The sequence below is a fragment of the Diorhabda carinulata genome, chromosome 2 (genome assembly GCF_026250575.1).
Source record: "Diorhabda carinulata isolate Delta chromosome 2, icDioCari1.1, whole genome shotgun sequence".
NCBI lineage: Eukaryota > Metazoa > Arthropoda > Insecta > Coleoptera > Chrysomelidae > Diorhabda > Diorhabda carinulata.
In genome coordinates, this window is record NC_079461.1 from 2,539,932 (window position 1) to 2,561,395 (window position 21,464).

The 21,464-nt window shown below is 33.3% G+C and overlaps 2 protein-coding genes across 7 annotated transcripts in view; both read left to right on the forward strand.

The window, feature by feature from the left end:
- The window catches only part of LOC130904019 (laminin subunit gamma-1-like), a 34,514-nt gene extending 26,781 nt beyond the window's left edge, over positions 1 to 7,733 (forward strand). For both annotated transcript variants that reach the window (XM_057816513.1, XM_057816514.1), the window contains 8 exons: positions 1,416 to 2,257; positions 2,315 to 2,543; positions 2,675 to 2,884; positions 3,118 to 3,420; positions 3,760 to 4,051; positions 4,105 to 5,354; positions 6,147 to 6,517; positions 7,305 to 7,733. In XM_057816513.1, coding sequence (XP_057672496.1) covers positions 1,416 to 2,257; positions 2,315 to 2,543; positions 2,675 to 2,884; positions 3,118 to 3,420; positions 3,760 to 4,051; positions 4,105 to 5,354; positions 6,147 to 6,517; positions 7,305 to 7,646 — 3,839 coding nt within the window. In that variant the 3' untranslated portion in view covers positions 7,647 to 7,733. The remainder of the gene's footprint in view (positions 1 to 1,415; positions 2,258 to 2,314; positions 2,544 to 2,674; positions 2,885 to 3,117; positions 3,421 to 3,759; positions 4,052 to 4,104; positions 5,355 to 6,146; positions 6,518 to 7,304) is intronic.
- A 644-nt stretch (positions 7,734 to 8,377) lies between these two features.
- On the forward strand, positions 8,378 to 20,957 carry LOC130904039 (uncharacterized). 5 transcript variants are annotated; one of them, XR_009060803.1, is made up of 13 exons: positions 8,378 to 8,630; positions 10,184 to 10,351; positions 11,082 to 11,192; positions 11,614 to 11,739; positions 12,234 to 12,371; positions 12,432 to 12,548; positions 13,183 to 13,362; positions 13,508 to 13,588; positions 14,324 to 14,395; positions 15,345 to 15,706; positions 16,947 to 17,086; positions 20,171 to 20,337; positions 20,701 to 20,760. XR_009060803.1 is itself a non-coding variant. In XM_057816542.1 (12 exons), the coding sequence occupies exons 1-12, from the start codon at positions 8,497 to 8,499 to the stop codon at positions 20,878 to 20,880; spliced, it is 1,809 nt and encodes a 602-aa protein (XP_057672525.1). In that variant the 5' UTR covers positions 8,378 to 8,496; the 3' UTR covers positions 20,881 to 20,957. The 5 variants fall into 5 exon arrangements, 3 of the variants coding, with proteins under 3 accessions (XP_057672525.1, XP_057672526.1, XP_057672527.1); XR_009060804.1 differs by having other exon boundaries at positions 20,177 to 20,337; XM_057816542.1 differs by lacking the exon at positions 20,171 to 20,337 and having other exon boundaries at positions 20,701 to 20,957.
- The last annotated feature ends 507 nt before the right edge of the window (positions 20,958 to 21,464 follow it).

Consider the following 21,464-nt stretch of genomic DNA (forward strand, 5'->3'; position numbering starts at 1 on the left):
ATCAGCTATTAAAATAAAAAAAGTTTTCTGTTGGCCTGTATTATTTGAGGAGGATAATGAATAAAATTTTTTATTTTTATATTAACAACAATAAAGTCTATAAATTTACATTAACCAAGGTTTATAAAAAAAGCGCGTTAATATCAAATCAATATTCACGTTTTTTGAATAATTTCAAAGGGTATAATTTTTGACTACGTTCCATTGGAGTACTACCTTTGGTCAATTCTATTTGCTTCTGTATCTATTGAATTGAAATCAACCGAAGTTACTGCATCAGCTTCATCCTAAGCTTCAGTAACTTCTTTTACGTCTCTTGTTAAAACGCCAAGCAGTACTTTTGCTAATTGAAGCATATTTATCGATCTTTCAGTACACTAAATCACATAAACTTTTACCATCACATCACTCAATGGCAATGACAATTATTAACTAAGAAAAACACATTTTTTACCAAAAATCGATTTCATTCATCAATGTTATCTCCTTCGAGATCAATACAATCATTCCAACGCTTCGTTAGCTTCTCGATGCAATGGTTGTAGAAGGATTTGTCTTTTGCCTCAAAATAAACATCAGTGCTTCTTCATTTCAGCAGTATTTCTTACCTATGAGCATTTTTGAGATCAACGGATAGCCAGTAGTCACTGATGGCCAGATCTGGACTATAGAGTGGTTGAGGGAACAATTCGAGGTGTAATTTCTTCGTAACAATCGTTGCTATCGATTTGTGAATCATCAACACGTTGTTGTTTTTGATGGACTGTGAGTAAACGCGGCACCCACATTGAAAAAACCTTTCTCGTGCCCAAATGTTCATGCATAATGGTGAAAACAAACCCTTCTGATATATTTAGATTCTCAAGTATCTCACGCAATTTTAATTTACGATTATATATAACCAATTTGTGGACTTTATTGATGTTTTCTTGGAAATGAAACACATAATCTTGTGAAAGTTGGTCAAAAACTTCTTTTTTTTCAATTTTTCAGTCAAAGGAATAACAAAGAAGCCGCCTATTGTTAGAATACAACTTACCAATTATTTTTAATAAGCCGTAATTTCGCCAGCGCGCCAATACAAGAATCGAGCTGGGTATTGTTTTTACAGTCATTCTGGTCTTTGTAAGATATTTATTTCGCTAATGATGTCGCTTTTTGGAGATTGTACCTTATAAGTCTTCGTAGACGTTTTATAACCTTAAATAGTATTGTTTTAATGAAGAGATCCAGCGGCGTGCATCAATTCCCTAGATTCCATACCGGCAATTTAAAATTAATTATTCATTTGACGATCTTTTGTTTGGATATTTAATTGGTTTGGAATACGAGGCATCGGTGAATTAAGTCATGAATATAAAGTATTTTTTTGCACACTACGTGTCTGTTTTAGTAACATATTATGAATGTTTCAGAATGCAATTGTAACGGATATTCCAATAGATGTTACTTCGACCAAAAGCTGTACGAAAAGACGGGACATGGTGGTCACTGTCTGGACTGTACAGCTAATAGAGACGGAGTCAACTGTGAAAGATGCAGAGACAATTTCTATATGAGACAAGATGGATATTGTATACCGTGCGATTGTAACAGAATTGGATCAAGAAATTTGCAGTGTAACGATGAAGGAATATGTTCTTGTATGCCTGGCGTAACTGGAGAAAAATGCGATAGATGCGAAATCAATTTCTATGATTTCTCTGCTTACGGTTGTAAAAATTGTTCATGTTCACAAGTGGGGTCTACTGATAACCAACCAAGATGTAATCCTTATTCCGGAACATGTTATTGTAAAGAGAATGTAGAGGGGAAAAGGTGTCGTGAGTGCAAACCTGGTTTCTTCGATCTTCAATTGGAAAATCCATTCGGATGTACACCATGCTTTTGTTACGGACATTCTTCCAGTTGTAAATCAACTCCTGGATACTCAAAGTATACTATTGAATCAACTTTTGCGAGAAGCGATGAAAAATGGACAGCTGAAGATATTAATGGAAGATCTTCTCCATTGAAATACGATTCGTTCACTCAAAGCATAGGTGTGAGGTGCTTAGAGGACGAAATTATATATTTTGCGGCTCCGTATAGATTTTTAGGTGATCAGAGATCATCGTACAATCAACTTTTAGAATTTATACTGAAAATTGGTAACAACAGACCAACTCCATCGGCAACCGATGTTATTATCGAAGGAAATGGTTTGTCTATATCTAATACAATCTTTTCACAACAAAATAAGTTGCCTTCGATACAAGTAAGACCCAATAATGAATTTTATTAAATTTGAATTAATATCCGTGGTAAATTTCAGGCTCAAAAATTTAGTTTTCGCCTTAATGAGCATCCTAATTACGGATGGCAACCAAGGGTATCTTCCTTTGTCTTTATCTCCATTATAACAAACATAACTGCTATTAAAATTAAAGGAACGTATGGTTTCGGTGGTGTTGGATACATGGAAAAATTTAGATTAGAATCTGCTCTAAGAGGAGGCGCTGGTGAACCTGCTCATTGGATAGAAACATGCGATTGCCCAACAGGTAAAACGTTCAGGATTTCTAACAGACTATCCATGTCTTCAGTGTTCAATTTTGGAACCCTTCAAAAAGTTTGTGTCCTAAATTGTATTTGAATCAAATTTCGAGCACTGAAAGCAAATTTAATCTTCTAGGTTACACTGGGCAGTTTTGTGAATCGTGTGCTCCAGGATATAGACATTCGCCAGCGAGAAACGACCCTTTCTTACCTTGTGTACCGTGTGACTGCAACAATCACGCCAGCCTCTGTGATTCAGAAACAGGTAAATGCATTTGTCAACACAACACAACGGGAGAAAACTGCCAATACTGCAACAGAGGATATTATGGGAACGCCCTAAAAGGTAACGTTACATTTTATATCTTCGTGCCTGAACTACGAAACTTTTTTTCATTTTTCATGATATTTGGATATCCAGTAGAAGTGTAGACGCATTCCCGATTTAACACCTACGGACTTTTTCTTGTGAAGTTATGCCAAATCTAAAGTTTACGCTAACAAAACAGTTTACATTTAAATGTGTTTACATTTCTTTTGAAACTCCTTGTATTATATAGCTCTTGGTATTTGATCTAGGTACCCCCAACGATTGTCAACCTTGTGGTTGTCCTAACAACGGTCCTTGTATCCAGATCGACGACAAACACATCATGTGTACGGAGTGTCCCACAGGATATACTGGACATAGATGTGAATTTTGCTCGGACGGTTATTTTGGAGATCCTTCGGGACAATTTGGACCAATCGCTCCTTGTAAAATATGCGACTGTAACAGAAATATTGACCCGAACGCTATCGGAAATTGTAATACGACTACTGGGGAATGTCTCAAATGTATTTATAATACAGGAGGTGCCAAGTGTGACGTTTGTTTATCGGGTAAGATTTAAACACTTTAGGAATAAAATTCTAATCGTCAAAATATTCTTTAAAAGCAACACATTAAGTTAGGAGCGTCTGTATCTTTTTTCATTTCATCATTTTCAAAAAAATCTTTACAACAACGTATTTATATAAATTTCAAACATAAACTAAGTGAGAATCTCTCCAAATACATTTCCAACTTATATCTTGAGGTTAAAGTCGAAAATATACTAAAACTGCTTTGGATTACTTTCTAACTACACATTTTCAACTAATTTTTCGATTTATTGTTGTACCGGTACTTTCCAAGTACTCTTGTTGTTGTTTTTTTAACATTCTTCGTTGTACCAACAGGTTTTTATGGGAACGCGCTGGTACAACCAAAAGGAGATTGTAAGCGATGCGAATGCGATCTTCCTGGAACTGAAACGGACTTAAGAGGCGCCGCTATATGTGACCAAACCACTGGTACTTGTCAGTGTAAGAACCACGTAATTGGCAGAAATTGCGACAAGTGTGAAGACGGGTATTTCAATTTGCTCAGTGGACACGGTTGTCAAAATTGTAATTGCGACACTATAGGATCGATAAATCAAACTTGTGACGGTACTACGGGGAAATGTTATTGTAGAGCTGGTATTACAGGGTGAGTAAATAATAAACTACGTTTCTATTTACGATAATTATTCTATGTTACAGTTTGAGATGCGATCGATGCGAAAATAAACACTACGGATTCTCAATTGAAGGATGTAAAGCGTGTGATTGTGACCCTTTGGGCTCCGTTGATCTTCAGTGTGATAATTTTGGTCAATGTTTATGCTTAGATAACGTCGAGGGCAAAAAATGTGATAGATGTAAAGAAAATAAATACGATAGGCGAAGAGGATGCATCGAATGTCCCGAATGCTACAAATTAGTTCAACGCTCCTTGAAAAATCACACCGACAAGTTAGATATGTTGAATCAAGTATTATACGATATTGAAACAAAACCAACCGTTGTATCTGACGATGAATTTCCACAAAAATTAATGGAAAAACAAAAAGAAGTCGCTGAATTATACGAAAACTCCAGTAATATGCTTTCCGAGGAAGGATTATTTGTTAAAGTAGATAAAATACGGAGCGGTACGACAAATATTTGGAGAACTCTATCAGAAATCGACGAAAACCTCTACAATATAGAAAACACAAATTTTTTGACTAAAAACAATTTGAATCATATTGACGAACTAGTCGAAGAATTTAAAGAAAAAATTGATGAAGTAGAAGAAGACCTGTTAGTGAAAGGAACGCGCTCACTAAAAGAAGCTCAAGAAAGAGCTATTATTGCCGGAGAACATTCGGAGAAGATGACAGCGATTTCGCAAGACGCGAGAGATCTGGCGAATAATCTTCAACTACAAGCTCTAAATATCGAAGAAACAGCCTTAAAATCAAAGTTACGATCTATAGAAGCTTATAAAACAGCTAAAAATTCCTTAGCAACGCAAGGACAAATTACAGATTTATTAAGATATTTAAGAAACGAACTTCAGAAAACAGAACAACAATTATATGCTTCGAAAGAATGGACTAAAGAAGTTAGTGATAAAGCGCAAACTGTTAAAAAGAATGCCTTGCTTTTATTTAACGAAATTGAAAATCTCATTATACCGAAAATAGATATCGATGAGTTTGTAGAAAAATCTCGTGAATTAAAACAAAAAGCTCTTGATTTCAAATCGAGATATAACAATATTTTAAAAGAAAGCGAGGACGTAAAAAATAGAATCGCACAACAAATAATTGCCAGTAAAGAGCTACTTGCAGTAGCTTTGAAACAACAAGAAGAAATAGATGATTTAAAAAATGATTTAATTTTATATGAAAGTCAAGAAAAGTTCATCATTAATCTTTGGAACGAAATATGGAGTAATGCAAACAGCAACTACAAATTACTAAAAGGTAATAATAATAATAATATTAGTTTTATCCACAGTGTGTTTAACACATTCCATACAGTGCCCAATTATTTAAACTTTCAAATTGCAAATAGCTCAAAAACGGAAACCAACGAACGACAGCCCTTTCAAAATATGAGAAATCTGATTGGCTGATGGCTTTGTTTTTATTTTGCACTGATGTCGGCATTTCCACAAAATTATTTTGTCCGTAGCTAGAGTGCTTTGCTTAATGACATTTGACAGAGTGACAGAGCGAATTTCAGAGAATCATAAAATTTTCTCCAAGTTAAAATATAGTAATTTTTATGTTTCTAAATCGTCTTGATTTTAGGTATTTTCTGTTTTGAAATTAGTTTTTTATATAATTTTTGACAGATGAAATTTGACGTTTCGACTACATTCAGTGTTTATCAAAATATGACTTGACACTGACAATCGATTGACATAATTGGTCAATAATTGTTTACAAGCATCAATTCATTTTCAAAAGTGTACTTAACGATAAACTTGAAAAAATAAATACTAACTTCTGTGTTTTTCTGTGATTGTCGGAAAATTGTCGTGTTAAACATTCGATTTCACACTTGTTAAGTATGTTAGTTATTTCTTAAGAGTCATATCAATATTAACACCATTATAAAAACATATTAATTGAATTAAACTCCACTGTAGCTTGTTTGGAAGTTACTGTTTTCAGTTTCATCCACCATGATGTTTAATACTTTCAATAAAGCTCAATCAATTTGCTGCATCTTGAGATATCTATATTGCTATTGCTGTTTTTGTTTTTTAGAGTTTGATTCTCAAACAAGAAAAAGCAAGGAAGAAGCTGATTCAGCTTTAGAAACCGTTAATAAAATAGAGATTACTGTGAAGGCAACTCTGTTACAAATTCAAAATTATCAAGACAACGTTCAACAAGCTATTAAAAATGCAAATTTGGCATCACAAAAAGCACAACAAGCTAATCAACTGGCAAATAATGCATCAATTATTGCCGAAGGTGTTAAAAGGGAATCAGAATTATTGTTTAAAAATTCTACGTTATTATCTGAAGAAGCTGCTCTGATGTTTGATAGAGTGCAGAATACTGAAGGCGAATTGAAGAATTTGATAGAAAAAACTAGAAGTAATACTAGTTTGATTAATGAAGCGAAAGAAAAAGTGAGTAGAACTTTATTATATCTTATTACAGGTTCTGGGAGTTAACAGTAATAATAATGAACACACTGATCAAACGAACACTTCACTAACACAATTACACTGTCTGACCAAGTTATTACTTTCAAATACTGGAGGCAAACTGAAACCTAATGACTTGATTTACCTATTTTATACTAAATTTTCCAACCAATAAACCTCCCGCGAAAATTAGTTTTAGCAAGAAAACCTCCTTGACGGGATCTACATATTTATTCCTTGACTATTAAACTATAGAGTGGGCTGTAAGGCATTGGCCCTTTGTCTGAGAGAGACTGATTTAGTATTTAGGTCTAGCAAGAGCTCATAGCAACGCGAGGAAAGGCTGAATAGTCAGAAAAAGACTCAAAGCTAACTTTGAACCAAAATGGTTCCAAATCAACCCCAGCATGTCTACGATTTACTAGAAATCACGTTAATTGGACTGACAAATAATGGAGTCTGTAAGGTAACAATAGGAGACGAAGAGACTACAGGAGACCTGGAAAAAGATTCGCGCAGTGTTACATAAAAAAACATGGTTTTTGAAGAAGATTCCTGGATGGTTTTAGCGGGGATTTCAATAGAAGCAAAAACGGACTTCAAATTCCATATATTATTCTCTAATTCAGATAAAAATTATTTGACAGATGACAGTTAACTAAGTAATTTAGAAAAGTGCTCGAAACACTAACGTACATTACGTATAGTTTTATGGGTCTAAGTAATTGTTTCCTATAATTTTTGTAATTTGATTTGTTTCTGTTTCTAGGTTGGTCGCGCTGGAAAAGACACTCAAGAAGTATCTGACAAAGTTAAAAATCTACTAACTGATATCGAGAGTATAATGTCCGAACTACAGAACTCACCAGGAATTGACGATAACGACGTCGATAGACTAGAAGAACAAATTAGAATAACTGAAGAAAAAATAAGAGCAGCAAACTTAGATGAAACGTTAGAACAACTTAAAGAAGAACGAAAAGCGAAGGACGAATTGATTGAAAATTACAAAAAAAAAATATCAATGTTAGAATACGAAGTAGAAAATATCGAGAGAGTTGTCGAAGCCCTTCCGACTGGATGTTATAGACGAGTAGAATTGGAGCCATAGAAAATGATATTTTCCAAAATAATATTGTTACGTTTTATATTAAAACTTTTATAAGAATTTTTAATAAACCTATTTATAATATAAAAATGTTTTTTAAGAACCTTTCCTAAAAAAATTTGTTGTAAACAATATACAAGAAAACTTGTAGAATATGGAAGACACCAGTAAGTGTTTATAAACTAGGTACTTGTTTGTTTATTATCAGCATCAACCTCTCTTCAAATAACTGTAACATTGTTTTTGATATTTTCGTTTTCTTCGTCAGTATAACGATTATTACTTCCAGCTTCAATCCTTGGTTATTTAAGACATCATTTTTGCTAGTAGAATATCATCATCGTCTTTATCTTGTGATAAAGATAAATCTTGAAAACCTGCATGTAGAAAGGAATTGGTAATAATATTCTGAGTAATCTTTTCCCATGTTTCTGTATCATTGGATCCTATAGAACGCTAAGACTTTTTGTATCTTCTCTGTTATTAATATTCTGAAGCATTTTTATTACTTAAAGTTTTCTGTAATGAATTTTGAGACCTTCAATCACTATTTAATCCATTTTGTATTTGGGGTGAGATGTGAAGAATAATTTTGTTAGTCCTTCAGATTTCATTTCTGTGTTTTATCTTTGAAGCTACCAATTCTGTTAATCTTGTTGTACGAAGCTTGTTCAATTTATAATTCCACAGCAAACTCAAAATTTGATCAATGATATTTTAGATGTCATATAAGTTTTCAAAGTTATTTGACATACTTTCTACCATATTTCAACATGACAGTTTCGTAATTTCGCATATATTTTATTAATGATTCCAATCATTATTTTCTAAATTTTAGTTACTTTTTATTCACATGCAAACCTACAAAATTTGCAATACAGATTTAAGTTATTTTTCAAAAACTAAAGATGTAGTTGAAGAACAACAACAAACTTCTAAATGTACAATTCTAAAGAAAGACAACGGGAAATGGTTCAGTCCACGAAGGTAAGTAGAATTCATCCAATGCTACAACAAATTTTCATTTTGGAATTATCTATTTTTTGTATAACAACTATTTTTGTACAAACTAGCTTACAACAATGGTAAAACTTCAATGAATTCCGAATAACTAAGTTTGAATCAATACATAAAAATGTAACTGTTCAAAACAATATAAATATTCTGGGTATTACAAATCTCCATCAGGTGTTGAATATTTCATTTTGGAATTTATATTTTTAGCACTTATAACCTGATCATACAGAAAAAAAATATCTGATATACTCATTAGTCCGGTCAATTTAATCTAAGTGTATAGAAAAAAATGTATTCAAGGTCAAAGTTATTGCGTGTAAAAATAGCACACGATTTTGACACTTTGCAAAAGTAGATTAACTTTTTGGTGAATAGATTTCCGATTGTTGTTGAGCTTTTCCTGGTTTTAAGAAGAAAATGTTTCTTCAGTTGTAGTTCGGGCAGTAAATTGCTCTGTTGCTGTTTCAATAATCAATACATCAGGATCATTATTAGCTTATTTTACCAATATATTTTGAGCAGTAAACTTTTTTTTCAACATTGAAATGAACCGAGACTTGTACTCATGCATAAACACGTTGAGCCCCGCAACTGAACTTTCCCTACAGCCCAGATCGGTCCTATGGACGTATTTTATTTCAAACCTTCTCCACGGCCCAAGGGACCACATTTAAACGTATTTTACAGTTTGGTTGGATCGTCCTGGATCCTTGAAATACTACCCTACACTTGGTCCATTTGATTTTTTTACAAAACATTTTTTTTAAATTACAAATTAAAAAAAGGGAACTTTTATTACAAAAATTAATACAATAGCAATAAATTGTTGTTACAATCACAATTATTCATATTTTTCCGCAAAACACGGAATATAATAATGTGGTTTTTCAGAACAAACACTGCATTGTTTTGTGCACAAAATTTTATCGCACTTTATTTGAAATATTTTTTTTCTTTATTTTTCCTTGGATCCATACCCTGTAAGGAGTATAAAAACATAAAATTTTTTAGGTCCAATCAATTTCGGTTGGGGCTCAACGTGTTAAAACGATTCCAGCTTTTACAAGTTTTTGAATCGTTATATCTCATAAACGGTAACTCGTAGGAAAAAAAGCATTGATACGTTTTTTGTAGATAATTTTATTATCTACAATTTTCGTTGGAGGTATTTTTATGATAGAACTTACCGTTTTGCTGAAAATCGCGAAAAACTTTCTTTTTAATCTTTGACCTTGAATAAATATCTTTTCATACACGGGACTGATATGGAACTTTTTTATTTTATTTTCAATTATATTTCAAACAATTTTACTGATTTTCATCCTGGTCGGAATTTATGTAGCTTCACTTTTATTTTTTGTTCTAATTTGACCATACATTATTTGTAATTTGTCACATCTTTTTCATAGATAGATAAAATTTTTATTGTGCAACGTGTTGTTGTATTTTTTATTACTGTAATTCTTGATCGAGAATATTTAAAAGTTCCCGACGTTTGAAAGAGAATTTGTTTTTATTTTCAGGCTCTCACCAGTTCATAATAAAGACTCGGTGCCTTCAATTACCACGATATCTCAGATGAGAAAGCAGACTTACCAAAGCGCAAATAACATATATGCTGAGAACGAAAATTGGTATTATCGTTTCAATCCGATAACGGCAAGTTGGCCAATCAACTTTCGACCAATATTGTAAATATTATTATATACGATACAACTGCCATTGATTTAATACTATCCGTTACTACTGACAAGTTTTTTTAACAAGTAGTAGTGGATTTGGATGAGTTTCTATAGTTTTGTGGGGTGTTTGATGATCTTCTCTTGGATAACTTCTTGTACTACCAGGTCCACGTGAATGGTGTGATTGGTTCCGTGACATGGAGCACCAACTGGTTGACCGAGTGTTTTAGATTGGGATCTTTGAATAAGGATAAGGACTTTGTTATCAAGTGAGACTTTGGATTTTCTCCCTATCAACCAATCTATTTGTCCAAGTAGCGGGAATATCAGTTTAATCTTCCATTTTTGTAGCCACCCTTGTAATTGGTTAAAATGAGCGATTTTTAAACCACGGATCTCGCGATTTTAGCTTCTAACCATCTGGGGAACCATGGGAAGGGAGCTGTTACTGATATTTTGAAGGATAGAGCCGATAGAAGCTCCAGCAAAAACACAGTGGACCGCGTCTTCTTCTTTCTCTTTCAATAGGACCAGGTCCAGTTCAATTCTCTACGTTTGGCCCTCTTTCTGGATCTTCCTGATAAGCTTAACTCGTACCTTGATGGTCTGCCTACAGACCTGCGTGTGTTCGGTCTCTGAGTTTTAGCCCACTTTGCCCGTTGAAAAAAATAACTAACTTATATGTTTTACAACGATTTGCAGTTTGATTTTCTCTTAAAAAATGCGTATTATGTTTAAGGGAGAATAAATCAATTGGTACCGTACCGTCAAGTGGTAGTATAAAGAGTGATGGTTTGTTAAAACATAGGAGTACCATAACAACGTTGAGTGGATCTGGAAAAGAGACGAGGTGATATCAGTTCTTTTAATGCCAATGAATAGTTTAGTAAAAATTTAATCAAAACTTACACTATATTATAAAATCAGCTACTAATGCACATCATTACCGAAGGCTACAATATACTGAAGTTAAAGATCAATATCCACAGGCATGTCCACATGACAGTTCCTTAAGATAAATTATGATTTTTTTTGAAAAAGACATTTCTAAAAACAAATCTTCTAGATTAGAATTTGATGAAATGCTAATGATCTAAATATTTCTGCGTATGAACTGTCATTTTGAATCATGTTTCGAATGAAGATTAATGCATCCAACATTATTTTTTTCCTATTCCAAAAATATACATTTGTGACATTTAATTTGATAGTACTGAATAGATTTTTATATTATGTCACTGTGTTTTAACAATTTTTTCATTTTATTTTAGGGATGCCGCTAATTTCGTAGCTCCTTGTCCTAAACATATACATAGACTCGCACTTCCTCCTTTCAAGAATCCTTTGAAACAAAAAGATACAACCCAGTTTGCAGATGGTCAGAAAATTAATAAATGGTAAATACTTTGCAGCAAACTATTGTCTTCATTCTTTCTTGAACAATCTCAAAGTTAACGTCATTTAAGTACATTCAAAATCACCCAATAATCAATCATTCCACTTATTGTTTCTTCTTCTTTCTTCCGTAACAGGTCTAACGTCTGTTTCTTCTTCGATATCTTTCCTCATCGTGGCTCCACATCTTTCGTGGTCGACCATTATTCCGTGTTCCAATTGGTGATTGATCGCATGCTATTTTGACCAATCTATCCTCTGTTTTTAAAGCTTTGATACCCATTCGTTAATGTTCGTCTAATATTTTCGCTTCTTTCATGATGTTTTTCCGGAGATCCGCCTGAGAATTTTCATCTTTTCGGTCTTCAAGAGTTGTTTCGTTTCTGATGTTTCTGGTCTTGTTTCTGATGTCTTAGATGTTGATTCCGCTATACTAAGTTCTGAACACATCCCGCGACCTTATTATTTGATTATGAAAAAGTTTTTCTTGCTTTAGTCCCCTAGTTACCAAAGGACAGCATTTTACCATCGGTACCCAAGTGAGTTTGATATTCATTGACCCTAAAAATGTGAACAATATGTATAAAACGAACGACGATATCTCAATTCGATCTAAAGTGAAAAATGGAAAAACGTAAGTAGCGATTACGTTAATTTCTTCCATAAAATGAATAATCGATTTTTCAAAATTTAGCAAACATTCTGGAAAATCCAATACAAGCATTAGTAGTTGGGATTATTTTGATGATAGGTTACCGGAAAATAGGCGTTGGGAGGAAAAACGCATTACAGGAATATCAACCAGGCAAAGGTAAATATAAATTCACTTTTTCCTCGTAGTCAAGTTGTCTGTAAATTACTGTATTGGTGCTACCCACGATCTCTCCACTGAATACTTTATTTTGAGTGATGCGTTAAGATAATACCAAGACCAGGTTAGTCTTGGTCTCGCTTGTGTAGTCTTGGTCTTGGTTTTACTGGTTCTTGCACGAAGACTGATTCTTTAATCGACTAATATAGATACTGCTTCTCTACACAGGTGAATATAAAACAAGTTTTTCTTGTAGAAAAAGCAAGACCAAGGCCAGGTTAGTCTAGGTTTTGCTGGGTCTCGCGCCAAGACTTTTGGAAATCTTGCACTGGTTCTTTATAATCGAACTATATCGATTTGCCCATGCTATTTCCATATACAGATGAATTTAGAACAAGCTAATCTTGTTTAAAAATCAAGACTAAGAACAGGTTAGTCTTGGTCTCGCGTATGCGATCTTGGTTTGCTGGGTTTTGCACCAATAATAGTGGAAGTATTGCACTTTTTGAAACGAGCTACTCTTGCAGAAAAAAGCGTTCATCACTATTCTACACTGCATAAAGCTACTTCAACTGGTGTTTTGTGACAAAATTAATTGTCTGTATGACATCAAACATAATATTAAATGTTTCAGGTCCAATCCTATACTAACCCGTTCGAAACAGGAATTGTATAAAAATTTAGATAGTCCCTCGGCACAAATGATGACCGGCAATGGTGGCAGAAACTACTTTCCCGGTAAAAAATATAACAAACAATTATTCCATGTGTATCCTATGCAGTGTTCCTCCAATTATAAACATCCTGATATAGAGTAAGTGGTAATGACATTACTAATTATGGTAGGAAATGCAAAAAGTCTTCTTTTGCAAATTTTCTCATATCTAGTTACTATGAATGCAATTATGGTATATTTCGTTGAAATAGGAAACTTTTCATAAGCCAAAATCTATTTTCAGCAGAGAAGATACTGAATTACATATGTCGTCGAAACCTGAACGCGTGATACCGACAGTGAGAAATTCTTCAGGAACATTAAAGTAAGAATTACTCTTCAACTTAAAGTATATTGTATCCCTAATCCTCCAAAAGTTGTTAATTTCTATATATTTACTATTTGATTAAGACATCGAGCAATGGAGGGTATCCATGATCTTCCAACATCAATATTTGGAAGCATATTAGATAGCTAAGATTCTGCTGGTGGTATTTGGTGGTATATCATTCAAATCGGACCACTAGGAGTTAGAATATATCTCTTTGAAGCTGTTAATTTCTGAATATTTAGTACCTGATTCAAAAATTGAACAGTGAAGGGTATCCCTGATCCTCCAGTGTCAATATTGGGTAGCCTATTGGATAAATGATGTGCTATTAGAGGTATTTGGTGGTATATCAATCAAATCGGACCGCTAGGATTTGAGATACCTCAATTTGAAGTTGTTCATTTCCTTATATATACTGTTTGATTAAGAAATCGAGCAATGGAGGGCATCCATGATCTTCCAACGTCAATATTTGGAAATTTATAGAGTAGATTTTCTGGGTGGCCAAGAGCCAAACATTTGGACTGCTGCAATTGAAGAAATGGGTGTTACGGGGATCTGAGTCTTTTCAGTTTTTTGAAGAAGACATGCGTTACTACCGTGCCCAGATGATTAGAAAACTATCACTAATGGAAAAATAGTTTTAACTATGTAAAGTGTATTTACGATAACTTGTGATGGAATATTGTTAAATATATTTTTTCGTAACATTCATTTTATATTTTTCAGTTACAATGAAATAGACAACCAAGAAAGTAGAATGAATAACTATTTCAGTTCAGGATTACCGAAAAAAAATACGTAAGAAATCGAATTTATATTTTTTCTTTCCATTTTTATCTTGTGTACAAACAGTGGAAATCATTCATTCCATAAAATGATCACTATATTCACTGGATGACGTATCACTATGTATTTATAATCATTTTTATAGAAAGTTACTTGTTTGGAATGACTTATCAAACGAAATAACTTGTAAAACACATTAAAATTAAATGCGTACGTATTTAAAACGACATCTAAGTCATTCTGTGTTTTATTTAAGGCCGCTTGACATGATGCAATTCAACGTGCAATGTAATGCAAGATGAAGTTTCATGCAAGATCTTGACATTATCTTTTGGCTTAACAGATCAGCTGACTTTCGTAAAACTTAGCATTGTTATTTTCATTGTTTAGCTAGGTAAAAAGTATTAGATAAAATTTGAGGTTAGGAATTCGTTTACTTTCACTGTTTACAGAGACTTGCTTGCAATTTCTTGCACGTTGTATTGCATTATGTCAGCGGCCTTTAGATCCCAGGAAAAGAGCGATTGAACTCAACTGAACTAAACTAAAAAACAGAAAACGATAACAAGTAGTGACAAACAAACGATTCCAATAGCAAAAAATCACCCCATCTCCAGCCTTGCAGAAGAAAATTTCTCCTATATCAGGGCGAATATTGAAACAAACCATATTCCACATAAAAATGTCCCAATCTCGCCCAATTAAATCACAACGAGATTTTCTTACGATAAAGTTTCAACTTTCTAATTCTACAGAGTGTCGCATACATCCATTACTAATAAAATTTTTTATAACTAAGAACCTCAATTGCTTGAAAATTGCAACATATTTCGGTCGTGGGCTTTAATGGAAACCGCGAACGTCTCGATTCAATATCCAGTGTTCTATCCATCGAACTACTACGTATCTTCAACAATTAGACTGTAATGATTTTATTAATGATCTAAATTTTCATTTTCAGATATAAACTTCCCGATTCGGACGAATTCGTAAACAGAAATTCTCAATTAACATCTTCTGTCGAAGCTATACCAGCAACGTTCAAAGATTCGATACCGAAATGCTCGTTGCACAACAACGTCGGCTGTCAAAATTCAATATGTAAAACCAAATCATCTTATTTGCTAAGAAGACACCGTTATTATGAAGCTATAATGGATCAGGTACATTATATAAAGCGGAGAATCAAATCTTTGAATTTTACTCTGAGAGATGTGGAGCAGCTCTTCAGTTTAATTGAAAAAGCTAATGAGGATTTAATGAACTATCCGGAAGATCCTAAAGATAAATTGTTGGCGAAGAAAAACAAACTTAAATGGGAAGGTATATTTGATATACATAGTTTGAACAAATTTGACTCGGACTGGTAGATTTCTTGATTCAACATTTTTTGAAGTTCGTGTGAATTTGGAGCGCCATATTTCAAAAAATGTGTATTTCTCCGCTGTAGATTTACGATGTGAAATTTATACTGACAATGAAAATGAAGTAGAGCTACGAGTTTGCTTGAAATATTGTGTTTTCAATGGAATCCTTTGTAAATATCGAAATTGTCCAACATTCTAGCGAATGGTGCTTCAAAAATGAATTTAAACCATAAAAATCACGTCATATTCTGTCGAAAATCAAAGTGATTCTTGTAGTTTTTTCTCTTTCGACTTCCGTAATATGGTGGTTCACTATGAATTTATTCCAAATGGTCAAAAGGTCACTGAGGATGACTATTAGCCGTTTAGAAGCTTCTAGGTGAAGCAATTTGTCCTGTATGACTAGAGCAGACAATTCATGGAGTTTTCACCATGATCTGTGAACGTTCAACAGATTTTTTGCCAAAACACGAAATGAGAGTTATCGCTCAGCCACCGTTTCCGACAGATTAGGTTCTCTGCGACTTTTTTCTCTTTCGAAACTCAAAAATCCGCTTCGTGGTACTCGCCTTGGGTCCAGTGAAGTCATAAAAAGTGATTCGCTTAGGTTCTGAAGGCTGTCCCAGCCAAAGTTTACAACAAGTGTATGGACAATTGGATCAAGCGTTGACATTTTTGTATTTGCCCTAAAGAAACCCGTCTATTTTGATATTTTGAAGGCGATTATAAGGATTTGCGCTAAAACACGTACACATGTTATTTTTACAGTCAGTCCGGGTCAAATTTGATCATATGGTAGATATATTTTAAAAAATTGACTTGTAAAGAAATATAAAGAAAGAAATAATATATTAAAAATTACTTCTAATATTTTGAGGTATCCGCATAGGTTGATTCAACTGTCATCATCATCATCGTCATATAGCTCCAAGTGGGCACCTTTCGGCGTTTCAACAGCTGTAGTAAACGATTCAGAGCATTCCAGCAAGAAGAAGCAACTTTACACACGTTCAATAGATCTCTGCCACGAGTTCGTGATACTTTGATTTTGATTCGACACTTTTTTTGTAAACAGAAATCAAAATATTACAAACAAACTGTATAAAGCTCTTTTTGCTGAAAGACTTGTTTCATCAGTTGGTTGATTTGGTTCTTTTTGGTTGAAAATAATACAGTTTGATCGATTTGAATTTCAGGTTTCCATAAAAAAGTAAAATCCAGTAAGGACGAAACGAAGTATACCCTGGACACAATCAAACAACTTGAACAACTCTTTGATACGGTTTTGATGAACATTGAAATGTGCGAAAACAAATTTGATCCGTCTGATAAACAGGTGAGTTATATAATAGTGAATAGAATGTGATAAGCTTTCTTACTGTTTTTAAATTCTACAACACCATTAATTGAGTAATAAATATATTTGTCGTTTATTCGGTAAAATTATCGATTTAACGCTAAGCAATTATTATAATATGCCATTGTCTTTGATATTAACATCTTCCTGAGACCTAGTGTCCTCTAAAAAACATTATATCAGCCATATTATTTCGAAGTTCTTTAATTGAAAAGCAATACCAGATGACAGTAAGAAGAGCAGTAAATAATTTTATCTACAACTATCACATATTTATATGGTGGTACTAAGATTGAATTGAATACCAGTAATGACAGTTTTTACTCTAATCTATTGAAAAACATCGACAATTCGAAGGATTAACATCATTTAATAATCATATCACGTTAAAATTATCATCATCATCATCGAATTTGCTATAGCGTTACGGTCCTTGTAGAACCTCGACCTCCCGGACAACTGTCCTTCATTCCTATCGATGTTATACTTTCCTTGCGCGAGTTTCGGACGCCTAGTTCTTTTAGGTCCTGTTCTACGTCGTCCTATCAACTTATGCGTGGTCGTCCTGGTAGTCTGCGTCCTTTCGACTTTTGCCACATATGCAAGTTTGACTCCCCGATCCTCCTGCATCGGTTCGACGTGACCCAACCATCTTAAAAACCGGCATTAGTACTGTATCTCTTCTATATCTACAGTATCTCCAGCGTTTCTAGAATCGATGAAGCTGGAAAGCAATGACAAAGAGATTGAGCCATTGAGCATAGTATGAAGGTAAAAACATCAATCGTTCATGGGTCAATAGGGATCTTCCGCAAGCTCGAAATGCATATCCGTTATATACACCAGATGGTTCGAGTCTAGCACCAGGAGCTGGATTGAGCATTTTTAGACCCATATCACTAGGAAAAAACATTCACCATTTTTGAGGTAGAGCTGCTAGAAATAAACATATATACGATTACATTTTCTCAAATCGCCAAGTAGCCTTGAAGGCTATTTAGTGCACGTCCAAGCTAACGTGGGAGTGAAAAAAAAAAGGATAAAAGTAGTAGCTATCAGTAGCAAAGTAACTCTAATTTGGCTACCAGGGTATAACAAACAACGAAGAAGCAACGACTCCATATTTTGGACCAGAGCCCCACTAAAGAACTGAATAGTTGACTAGATGAGCTGAACTGAAAAGTCTAAGGAATTTTTCGTGTTTAGAAACGACATTAAGCTGATGATCAGTCTTCTAACATCAAACAGCACATAGTCATAGCAGAGAAAGGAAACTACCGATTCTGGGAACAAGTCATAGATACAGAAAAGTTCTGCCTAGCAAGCTCAAGAAGGTAAACCCTGTTACAATCAAATAACTCGAGGGACCAATGGATATTGAATGTTCTGTTAGGTTATAGCTTTCGGAAAAGACGTGCTTTGATAGCTGATTCCACTTTTTCAAAAGAAGGAATCACGATAAATTGACATTTTGGGCGTCTGCTGTGTTAGTATGGGTGAAATAAAGGCGGGTCAATGATCTTTTTTCAATGTAGTGAGCTGTCCAAATTTCTGGTCAACTCTGGATCACCTGCAAGTTCAATTGCTCTTTTCCGTATTAAATGTATCAACAAAGTATGCTTGGCCGAGCTCCTGATACGAACAATACTCAAAAGAGTAAGTAATTTGGACTTAAACGAAAATACACCCACCCAGAGTTATTTATTTTCGTCAACGCAATTGTGAGTTTATTGGGGATGCTGATTTAAATGGTTAGTGCACCATAAATAAGAAAGATCCTGGCCACAATTTGTGCGACATTACAGATGTAAAAAATGGGACAGTGGAAATCAAACGCAGTTAACGAAAGTTTTATCGACGACAATATAATATTTATAATATTAATAATATTATAAGTACAGGATGTAATATGATGGATAGAGAAAATTGAACTTGTACCAACTGTGGTAATATTGATTTTTATTATGTTGACAAAAATTAATAAAATATTGTGTTCGTTTTTGCTCGATAGTTGTAGATAAAGTATTGTATTCTATTCGCGAGTAATGGCTTTTATACTAAAATTATTAAGACCACAAGTCAAGTTTTTGTCTGTTTTATTGAACGTCAGGTCTTAGTGATTGTAATGATTTTGTATATTTTTAGTAATTTACCAAGAAAAGACGATGACAAATTCTTGGATATTGGACTCAATATCGAGGTATCACAACGGGTGTACTATTTTCAAGAAAATTAATAAAAAATAAATTATATTTACTTGAAATTAATAAAGAAATCATTCCTGCTAATTATTTTGTCTATTTTTTGATATTTTACTGAATTTTCTTATTGGGTGAGTCGAAACAATGGACATAAATTATTATTATTAATATCACTTTTTATTTTATCATTCTCCTTTGTTAAAATTTGAATCTAGATAGTTTTTTAAACCCTTTCAGGTCTCAGGAGGATATAAATATGGCCTTACGTTAGGTTTATATTGTACTACACTAATTATAATTAAGTTTAACTATACTTCATCTTCCAATTGATTCCAATTATTGTAAATCATGTTTTTATCAACAATTTCTTCTTGTGCTACGGTTACTTGAGAAAATTCAAGTTTTGAAATGATCCAGAAAGAAAGAGGCTAAAAAATATATTCAATTCTTCACATTGGGTTGAAACAAAAAACGGATTACTTTGTTGCAGATGAAAATGCTAACGATGATACAAAATGAAAAAAAGTAGACACAGAAGCAGTGTGTCTATAGTTTAGAAAAATAACAAAATTTATTAAATCAGCAAAAAGAATTTTGAGTATTTTGATTGGATATCATATTTTTTTCGAAATTTCAATGTAACTGTGAATAATTTGAATAGAGGGTTGCTTCTATTATATATCGGAAGTAATATGTATTAAAAAAGTCATTACAATTAAAAGAGACCGAAAACCAAGACGATTTATCAGCAAAAACATACAAAAATCTAAACATTAATTTTCTATTAGTTGGTCGCATATAAAAAGAAACTAAAAGCGCCAGTTTTGAAAATCCTAACTTTCGGTTTAAGCATCTTTAACAGTTTCAGAATAATGTCATCAGTATAAATACATCGTGGCCGTATTTAATGGGGAGCATCGTACAGTCCTTCTTTGCCCCACAATAACTATGTATACTTATTTCAATCTGCATATTACAATGATTCTAAATGGGAAATTCAGAGCGATATTTCCAAAGAAGAATTAATAGGTAATAATATTATCTACACAATTTATCTTATACCTGACTGGCCAAAAATTAGGACAAGTTTCTTTTTAAGGGACGTTTATCTTTGTTTCAAGTTAATTTTGTGACGTCTGGATCAAAATAATCTTTCAAATAATAATTTAATGATGGGAGAAGTGAAAAGTTTAAATATGAGTATAATACAATTATTTTCTAACCTTAATTCAGGTCTCCTCAAGGGATGGAAATAAAAATAAAGTTTTCGTTGAATTTTAAAGGGTTAGTGGTGCGGTACTAAGAATTGGTAAACTATTATTTCCTACTGAGACACTTTTTCGTATCGTTCTATTTATTTTGCATTTTTTTTAAATCTTGTACATTTTTTAGCTTGGTGATAGACGTAATTTACAACTGAGTTTGATCGAACTTGAAGAAAATCTAAAAGAATTTGAATTTTTGAGAAATTGTAAAAAAGGTTGGATACACAAGCAACTGATTCTTCTAAACGATTACGAGATGGAACTAATCAAAATTCGAAATATTCTACAAAGTATTATCTTATCATAAAAACTTTTCGTGAAATATTGTAATTTGTAATATTTAAAACAGCCTATAGGTCGAATAAAAGTTTTCATTTCTAAAACCATGTCACCTTTATTTGATTCATCTTGAACCAAAATTTATTAAAACTATATATTAGTGTGTATAATGTATACAGGGCGCGTGGCTTTCAAGAAGAAAAAACCTCCAGAAACATGAACGATTTGTAACAAAACATAATCAAAAATTCGATGATCTGATCCTTATCAACTTCTGGTTTCACTCAAACCAGTAATTTCACCGTGTGCATAAACTTGTGCACACGTCACTATACTACGCGCATTCAACATGGTCTAGGTTCTCGTAGGTTGCCACTACTATCACTAAACTTTATTATGATGCTATTATACAGAGAAACTAATAAATATATTGTTAAGAAACCCAATCTAAAAACATACATTACATTGGGATCGAAGTAGTTTGCTTCTTCTACCAGTCAAATTAAAAAAAAATGTACCTTGAAACACAATATTTACTTGATATAAACCATTTAACGAAACTACTTCAGTCATATGTGTTAATAAACATTTTTCCTGTACCACATAAAGGCT